At 43.9% G+C, this 9,639-nt stretch overlaps 1 protein-coding gene across 1 annotated transcript in view; it reads left to right on the top strand.

The window, feature by feature from the left end:
* Positions 1-8,724, top strand: part of ACTR1B (actin related protein 1B) — a 54,469-nt gene extending 45,745 nt beyond the window's left edge. Inside the window, exons 10-11 of the mRNA XM_069214393.1 lie at positions 3,776-3,816; positions 4,326-8,724. Coding sequence (XP_069070494.1) covers positions 3,776-3,816; positions 4,326-4,428 — 144 coding nt within the window. The 3' untranslated portion in view covers positions 4,429-8,724. The remainder of the gene's footprint in view (positions 1-3,775; positions 3,817-4,325) is intronic.
* Positions 8,725-9,639: the final 915 nt, after the last annotated feature.

Here is a 9,639-nt window from a genome sequence, read left to right on the forward strand (position 1 = left end):
CGCCTGCAACGCATTCAAAACGCCTCGGCCCGCCTCATCCTCGACATTCCCCGCAGCAGCCACATCTCCGCACACCTGAGACACCTGCATTGGCTCCCAGTCAGCAAAAGGATCACCTTCCGACTTCTCACCCACGCACACAAAGCCCTCCACGACAAGGGACCGGAATACCTCAACAGACGCCTCAGCTTCTACGTCCCCACCCGCCTCCTCCGCTCCTCTGGCCTCGCACTCGCTGCTGTCCCTCGCATCCGCCGCTCCACGGCGGGTGGGAGATCTTTCTCCTTCCTGGCGCCCAAGACCTGGAACTCCCTTCCCACCAGCCTCAGGACCACTCCGCTTTCCGGAGACTCCTAAAGACCTGGCTGTTCGAGCAGGGATAACCCCCCCTTTTTTTCCCCTAGCGCCTTGAGACCCGCACGGGTGAGTAGCGCGCTTTATAAATGTTAATGATTTGATTTGATTTGATTCTGCCATACGTTTGACTGGTTTTGTTTGATTTTTGATTTAGCCATATATCTATTTAGTGTTATTTCGATATTGAGCTCCGCCAGAAGTCCATTTGATTTTGTGTTGCGTGAAATATTAATACTAGTCTGGAAGTAACAGTGAAAGTCAATAGAGGCATAAGTGCTTAATGTGGTGCTGTGATTTGCACTGCAATGTAGTAATCAGGCGAGGGTATTGTGTTGTGGCATTGAGTCAAGGCCCCTATCCGGACCTTACATAGACTGTCTCAGGGGTAGAATAATTAATGCGCCTTTGGTAGGTGGATGCCCCGAGCTACACTTGTTAGTAAGGTATGCATATCCTGTCCTAGAAATAACTTGGCGTTTGTGACAGGGAATTATGTGATGTCCCTGTACAAGGGAAAGGAAGAGAGAGGGGAGCCTGTTGTTACAGGACTCTGAGGGTAGGGGAAGGCAACGATCCTGGTGTCTTCATGTAGACTGCAAGGAGGGTAACAGAAAATGGTTTTGGAGGAGACCTTTTAGAGACAAGACAAGATATGCTGTGCATACTATCTAAAAATTGAATAAGTGGGTTTTCTTGAATTCTGAGAGAACATTGGGCTTTTAGAAGTTGTTCGGTATATTCTATATGCATGCATTATTGCTGCTAGGAAGGTAACACTATCCAGCAGGTAGATCCAACTTCAGGCGAGGGTGTACTGAACACACACGGATGGAGGTAGTCATGTCCATCCAGGACAAAGGCAGCTTATAGAGGACGCAGTTTCTTCTGCTCCCTTGACCATAGTATCCCTCTGCACACCAAAGTTCCTTATTCTACTGTGAGACGTTCACACACAGCATTCACATGTCCTCCTACAAATGTCTCACAGAAGGCAAGCAACCTCAGTTATGGTGGACTGGATGGACCGTTCCTGTGAGAGCTGTTAGGCAATTTGACCACAGTCTAACAGGTAAAAAGGTATGTACACCTGCACTAGAAACCCTCTAACCACACTGCCACCAGACCCTGGAACAAGGTGTCAGACTTCACCCCTAAAATTGGGAGTGTTTTGGCTACCCCGAGCCTAGCTGTGCTGTTGAACGGCTGATCAAAAACGTGGAGTACCTCAAGTGCACTTGTAGATTGTCAAGTGAGAACATTTTCAAGTATCCCAAAAAAAATGAGTATGGCAAAGCACAGCACAGCGTTTCCAAGCCATGCAGTGGATTTTTGTTCCAGCTGCCTGACCCATACTTTCCTTACATGAGACGTTGGTTGCATGTGTTTCTGTTTGTCTGTCTTTGTGCATTTGTTTTCTCCCTTCTTGGGTATTTAAAAGGAGTAGACTACATGCAACTTTGATCCTTTTGTTTGTCAGACCTTTTTCATGTCCTGGATTTCCATTTCTCCTTGACGTGAAGCTTGAAAAGTTAAAGGGAATGGAGAATCGAGAGCAGGCCACCAATAGAGAGGAATGTGCTGGTGATGGGACAGAAGAAAGCTAATATGAAGATTTTTTTGAAGGGTTTATTGAGTTGTAGAAGATAGACAGAGAAGGAAGGTCTCAGCAGAAGAATTGTGGAATAGGTGGAACTCCCATTGGAAAGATTATGTTAAAGGAGGAAGTTCACACTGGTGCAGTAGTTTTAGAGCTTGGAATGTGCATTGGGTCAGCTTTTGGGAGAGGAGGAAGCCTCTTTTGTAAATGTTTGTACCAGGAAAAAGGTCCTTTGAAAAAAGGTTGTAAGCATGGACGCTGCTTCTGTGGAACTGGTTGTAGTAGTAGTTAAGAGTAAACTCTTTTATGATAGAGAGTATCGGGGAACATTATGATGTTCTAAACAAATATAGTTTAATGCTAGCAGTAATATATTGGGAGCGAACAGAGCTTTAGTTTTTGAGGCAGTTGGAGGGGACATTGTTAGAGCCAAGTCACACAGATGTGAAAGTTTTGTTGTGTAGCATGGGGACCAGAGCTAGAAGATATCAAGTATTTTCTGTCTGGCTGGCATGCCTCTCACATATGTTATGACATTGTTCGTATTCTGTATTGAAGTGTAGACTTTAAAACATGTGAAAAGTTGGAGGAGTGGAGAATGCTGTACAATACTGGACCTGTGTCTTAGAGGAGATATTACATCTGTCCCTCACTGTAAGCTTGACCTTACGCTAAGGGATGCAGATAAATTATGCACAATATTGCCATTTATTAATTCAATCTTAACAGTAGGATCACAACGATTCAGTATCTTGCTAAATTTGACTCATATGTGATAGTATGCGCTGCATCGAAGGACATCACATCTAATATCTACAAACTGCTAAAAAACGGTGATGACCTTCAGAGATGGTCCTATGTGGAACCATGATGCAAGAAAGGACTTTGAGGACAATGAGAGGGAAAGGTAATGGATAGATGTACCCGGGATGTACAAAGATGTTCAACTAAGTGAGTAATTCTGAAAATTAATGTACAGTTGGTATTTGACATCACCCCCTCCCCACCCCTCCAAAAAGAAAATGGCAGCTGAGCTATGCTGGGGTGCTCCGATGGTACTGGGGATGTGATGAGGCGGAGATGACAAATGCTTATATTTGGTGGGAATGCCTGAGTATGTGAGGATTTTACCAGGAGGTGCGGAGTAGGATTAAACTGGCTTTGGGGTACCCATTGACGGAATTTCCTGAAGAAATCTTATCATGGTTTAGAGACCCAACGAGACAACCGATGGCAGCTGCCTGGAAGCAAACAGAGCATCCATCCTTGATAAGATGGTGCCATAAGCTGTGGTAGGTAGTGGCTATGGAAAATATTCGATGTGGGTTGTTGCCGTAAAGTTTGTGACCAGCTGGAGCCCAGTGCTTGAACGTTTTACGTTTTATGTGCTCAGGCTCAGATTGTGTGCTTGTTGTATTGACCTCGAGGCTGGTCTTTAGTTTGAAGTATATAGGAAGGAGTCCTACACAGGAATTGGCGAGGTTGACTTTAGCATATGCCCAATAGTCGAGTGTTTTTTTGGGGGGGCGGGGGGTGTTTTCTTGGTTTGTTGCTGTTTGCATTATTGTGTAGCTGCAGAGAACTGTAGAATGCACCGCTCCACATCTGTGTATTCTCAGTGTGTTCCTAGGATTGTGTTCGGTCAAATTGTATTATCATAATTCTTTAATAAGTGCTTTAAACATAAATATGGGAAGCAAGCTCTGCACCCAGTCACCAGGGCATCACTGGTTCCCCTGATCTCTGCTCAGAAGCCTGCTCTGTCAGGTGTTCCAGGCCCTCTTTCAAATGTGTAATCTACCTTTTTTCTCTTTCTTGCAGATTTCTGCTCCTCAGGAGAGGTTGTATTCCACATGGATTGGGTAAACACTGGTTTTTATTTACCCTTTTGTCTTTTGTTTATTGGCACCCACCCCTGAGGTGGAAGCTCTGTATCCCACTGTGCACTCATCTCCGCAGTGGTGCTTTTCACCTCTGTTCTGTTGCTTTTATTCCCTTGTTGATCCCTCGTACTCCTGAGCACTGGCTTGGCTCGCGAATGTACTCTATTATAATGCTGTTATGAAACCTTTGACCTAAGTACCTACTGCCCTTCAGCAGTGCTTCTCACCTTCTTTGCGTTCCTCACCCCTACTTAGGCTAATTTGAGCTATTTCTCGTACCACTGCAGTGTTGCCTGTTAGTGTCCTCTCCCAGCTTTGAAACACAGAAGGCAATGCCTTTGATTTCCTTCCGATGCCCATCTTCAACATCAGGAATGCCTGTCCCGCTCTCTCCTGCTGTACTGTTGATGTCACTGTCTGTTTCATCTTACCCCTGCCCGGCTGCTCCGCTTGCACCTTTAACTCCTCTCTGTTCCTTTTACCCACAGGGGATCCATCCTGGCCTCACTTGACACGTTTAAGAAGATGTGGGTGTCAAAGAAAGAATATGAGGAAGACGGTGCACGTGCCATCCACCGGAAGACCTTTTAAAAGCGAGGCCCTCCACACTGGAACCTGCCCCTTTCAAACTGGGATTCACCCCTTCACTCTGGGACATGCCCACACCGTAGTACTATATACAGTTGTCGTCATTGGCAAGCTTCAATTGTAATGTTCCCTCTGCCTCTCTCTTATGTAGAAGAGCCCCCTAGACCTTGCATGTCTCAAGCGGTGCCCCCCAGATGGGTCCTGTCTGCCCCGGGACAGCACCTACCTGTGGAGTGTTTTTTGTTCACTAGTTGCAATATTGATCCCAGTTGTGCCAATGGCCTCTGCTTCGAGAGATATTACAAACTAGTACAGCCAGGTTCCTTGATTCACTGAGGCAAAATGAGGAAGTGGTGCGGACAAAATCCATATTATTCTGTACTTCTAAAACTAGTCGCCCATTCTTCTTTCCATTGTGGGCTTCTTTACTGCCTCATCCCATTATAGAAAGCCTCCCCCCCTTCTTTTTCTTTTAGTGTTGTCTCGTCTCTGTTCCTTCTCACCTGTTACTGCCCCCTGTTGTTTCTGTCACATCATTCTATTTCTTATTTGTCTTAATGTTGTCTCTGTTACTTTGTTACCTTTTTCTTATTACTGTTACCACCTTTGGTCTCCTCTGTTACGTTGTCCTACCTTCTTTCAGTTATCTCTGTTTCATTTTCCCCTATAAATTCTTTCATCCGCCCCTCCCCATGATATAGTTCTCTCTGCACATTTTCCTCGTGTTGCCATAGTTTTTTTCCTGTCACTTAATTCCCTTCCCATTTCTTCTTTGTTACTGCTATATCACCATTATTCTGTTGTAGCTTTATTTGTCCCTTTCTGTTTCAACTTAATTTTGACCCTTACTGTATGTGATGTTCCTGGTACAAGTACCTCTTATGCCTGGCTCCTTTACATTCGCAGTGTGTTCCAATCTTGTGACAGCTTGTATAAGGACAAACACTACCTTTGCAGTTTAAAAAAACTAACGGACCATCTGGGATAAGTTGCTTAACCTTTGTTTTACAGTTTCCATTCAGCTCCTTTTTCTACCATGCAAGGACAGTTACTTGTGCAGCATCTTTTTTTTTTTTTTTTTTTGGCTCCATCAGCTTCAGAGGCCAGGCCCTGTTGTGTGTTTTTCATGTAGGGTTACTGCCCCTTGTAATGCCTTTGGCACCTGCCTGTGGTGGTGGCAGTAGATCAGCTCTTGTCAATTCTTGTTCCATAGATGACATCACCTTGATGAATATAGAGGAGCAGATGAAACACATATTTATTGATGCGCAGAGGCACTGTAGTGGACTTCAGTTTGGCATCCAAGAGGCCTGTTTGGGAGGGCTAATGGGAAAAGACAGACTACCAATGGCAACAAAAACAAGCCGTACCAGTCAGAACGATGGCATTGTTCTGGGGGTGGGGGAGAGGGAGGGATTTATCAGTAATGAAGAGCTACTCCAACACCTTCAAGTTCACTGGCCAGTACCTTCAGGCTCACTGGACTTCTCATAGGTCCCTGTAATCAATTTTATAATGAATTCTAGAAATGAGGAGGTCTTCACTGGACATGCCTGCTATCTTCTCATCCTTAATCTTCCTTTTCCCATCGTACTCCCCTCTCCCTACAGAAAGGCCAGCAGTGCTCAAGATATTTTTGTGGTGATAAAGGGAGCCGAAAGCTTTGAGGGTGCAAAAGGACTTTGTGCCCACAGGTGCTGGAGTCCATCCTCCTCTGTCAATGCAACAAAGTGTTAGGACTACTGCCAATCTCATCTGGCAGCTTGTGACCCCCCTATACATCCCTCTTTTGGGTTTCTGGTGAAGCCTGGAACTGAAGTTCCTTAGGCTGCTCAACTCTTCCCTGTAACCCTTTCAGAAATGTCAGTGCATCAGGTCATTCTTAGAAGTTAACGTAGAACATTGTTTAATCCTTTCTAGACAACCTGAAAGATAATGTTTCATTTCTATTCCCAACACAATACTAGTAAATTGTTCTTTCAGAGGTTCTGCTGTTACCAGCCTCTTGCAGCTGAGATATTCCTTAGGAAAAACTGATCAAAGAGCTTCATATCTCTCTTACCGTATGATATGATAAGTCTTACATGGTGAGTCCATGCAATGTTCTTGGGGGTGTTCTGTTCCAGAATCTTAGCTCTCCTATCCCAATCACAGCTCTGTCTTAATATTTTTTTGGGAAGCTCTTGTGAATTACCGGAAAACAGTGTGGCTTTCCTTCTGGGCCCATCTTTGATAACGATGGATGTTTGTAGTGTGGGCTGCAAAAGACCTACAGTTAGCCTGGTAATAACATGATGGAGCTTCAATACCCTTTGTCTTGGCTTTGCAGTAGAGGTTCTATCCACCCACTCAGCTGACTGGAAACAGAATTGTGAGAGTTGGCCTTAGCTAGCCTTTCCATTCTCACTGTCGGTCTTAAGGGGTAATGTGCAGTCAGGTGTAGAAGAATCCTCAGAGCCCTATATAAATAGGAAAGTAACACTATATTCTCCTTGAGAATCTTCAACTTCAGGGGCCTTCCTTGGGTTGACTACTTAAGACTTAAATGCTAAACCTATGTCTCCTGGTTGGGCCAGGATCCCTGGTGTTTGTCAGCTTCATTATTTGTTCAGAGGTGTTGCTAGTTATGTTTTCTCTCTCTTTGAGCCACTGCTGTACAAAAATCGCAGTACGCAGGAGGCTCCATTTGTCCTTAGAAAGTCCAGGCCGTTCTTGCCAAACCTGGTTTCCAGATTGCCACTCACCGACCTGCTGTCAAAGCTTTCCTTTAGGAGACTGGGGAAATTCTCCATCCTTTTTAAGCAGCACGCCCTCTGTATGATCCGAGTATCGTATTGCAACATTTAAAATATTTTTTCCACATACAGATGTCTTTAGTCAAAGTCTCCATCTTTACTGTTTACATGTTTGTGTCCATATATGTTTGTCACAGATATAGTGTTGTCCTTTCAGTCCACACACCCTCATTCCTATCGTGGGTGCAGATTTATCCACATAGCAGGTGTACTTTGCCCTGTCTTGTTTTCCAGGCCTTACACCAGTATAGGGCTAATAAATGTTTGCATATTGTAGATGAATGACATGCTGTGGGTTTTAAAATAGTTTTGCAAGACTCTTAGACACTTTCTTTTCAAGAAGCCTGATCAATGCATCTGGAAGACCAGCTTCCAAAGTTTGCTCATGTGTCTTACCGAGTACCTTGCTAACACATTCAAAGACAGCTACTTTTCTGATAGTGTAGGGAATGGATTAACAACCACAGCCTAAAAAGAAATCTTAAGAGGTTTCCGAAATTTCTGACATTTTCAGAGCAGACACATAGGCTGCTCTTTGTGATTTCTATTGCTGCCTATGGCAGTTAGAGCTTGGTTACCCTGTTAGGTCAGTCAGTCCTTAACAACCTTTTGCTAAATGCAAGTGGTCTCTGCTTGGTATTATATTCTTACAAAAAGGCAATGATGAGTTGAGTCGGTGTAATGCTGAACAAACTGTTATTCCTCTACTAATTCCTATTCTTGTGGTGAGCAGTCGTTGCCCCTCGGGTCACTTATAGGCCAGTTATTGATGGGTAAAATTTTAAGAAGACAGGGTTTAATAAATAGCAAAACACACTCACATGGTTCCTTCACATTGGTAACTGGAAGCCTATAGAATAATTGTAATTGAGTTGTTAAAACTTTATTAACTATTAATTCGCTCTGTGTAGGTTGTCTCTCTACCTTTCTCGCTTTCTGTTGCCATCACCCGTCAAATAGATGGCCTTTTTGGAGCGAATTTTCCCCCGATGTAGATAATAGTAATTGTGTGTGATGTCTTTTTCTCTAACTAGGTTGAGAGATATGTTCCCCTTTTAATTTGCTCTGCTTGTAAATCGGATGGCATAGATGAAATATGCTTTGTTTTCCTTTTAACAGGCTTCTGTTATGTTGGATTTGTCTTTTTGCAAATGTTTGAAGTTTTTGGGTGCCCCACAACATATGCATGACTCTTAACAACTACTTTCCACAATATCTTCCTTTGCTACACTGATGCTGCCAATGTCATACTGGGGAGGTTTATTATTCCTCTTGATTTGAAATGAAAAAATCATCCCAAGGTGAAGACAACATATGAAGTACCATGGTTGGGAGTGGGATGGGAATCTCCATCTCCGGGCAGTCCTGTATTTAAAACCAGTGACCTACCACAGTACACTAAAAAGAAACCGGATGGCCCCTTTGACTGAAATGTATAATAATTTAAGACGTTTTATTTGTATTTTCTTTTGTAAATTCATTATAATAAATCTAAATTACTGAATCTGTGTGTGACTGTTTCTCTTTTATGACCAAGTGGAAGATAATTGCTTGTACTGCTAGGAAGAGGATAGCAACATAATCGCCCGCTTTGATTTATAAGGAAAATTTTTAAGCCTGGGAACATTATGTTCGAGGCATGTGTGGCTGTAGATACACATGCTTTACATACTTCTGCCATCTAGTGTTGGGTCTGGATTTATGCAACTTGTTTTTTTTTTTCGAAGAAGTCTTTCGAGTCATGAGGTAAAATGACTCCACACCTTGGTGATATTTTGCATGGGCATTGCCTCCATTGTTAGATTGTTTTCTTTACACCATCATGTTCAGATGTTTTTTGCTGCGCTCTGGTTTGAGACCATTTCAGGCTCCTTTCAGTTTGTTGTTCACCTATACTCTCATCTGTATTGTTCTCAATTGCATTTTCTTCGTTAAAGCCATTGCCAGTGGGTTCGAAGTGCTCCAATTGCAGCATTGTGCCCTCGCCCTTTTGGGCCTATCTTCCATCTCATCGGCTTCGACTAACAGTGTGCTGCTAATGGAACTGACTTCATTCTGCTTCTGTCCCAGGTGCCACGCTGAGTACCTGAGGGCTGACCTCCATCAGGTTTGAAACCTATGCATGTATCCTGATCACAAGGAAGAGGACTGCAAGGCCTGTTGATCCTTCCGCTCGGAGAAAGCCATACAGGACTGAAGGGCACATCGCAGGGAGATGCAGAGCACGGACATAGTGGAGACACCTTACATCTCCGGACAACAGGATGTTGAGGAGGAGGAGGAAGAACTCCATGAGGCCTCTGTGGCTGAAGAAGAGACCTTTTTCATCCAAGGCTCTAACTCAGACCCCGAGATCGATCTCGAGATGCAGGACTTTTCTCCAGGTCAGCTTATCATTATTCACACCCTCATCCAGCTG

This window comes from Pleurodeles waltl, chromosome 11 (genome assembly GCF_031143425.1).
Source record: "Pleurodeles waltl isolate 20211129_DDA chromosome 11, aPleWal1.hap1.20221129, whole genome shotgun sequence".
NCBI classification, from domain to species: Eukaryota; Metazoa; Chordata; class Amphibia; order Caudata; family Salamandridae; genus Pleurodeles; species Pleurodeles waltl.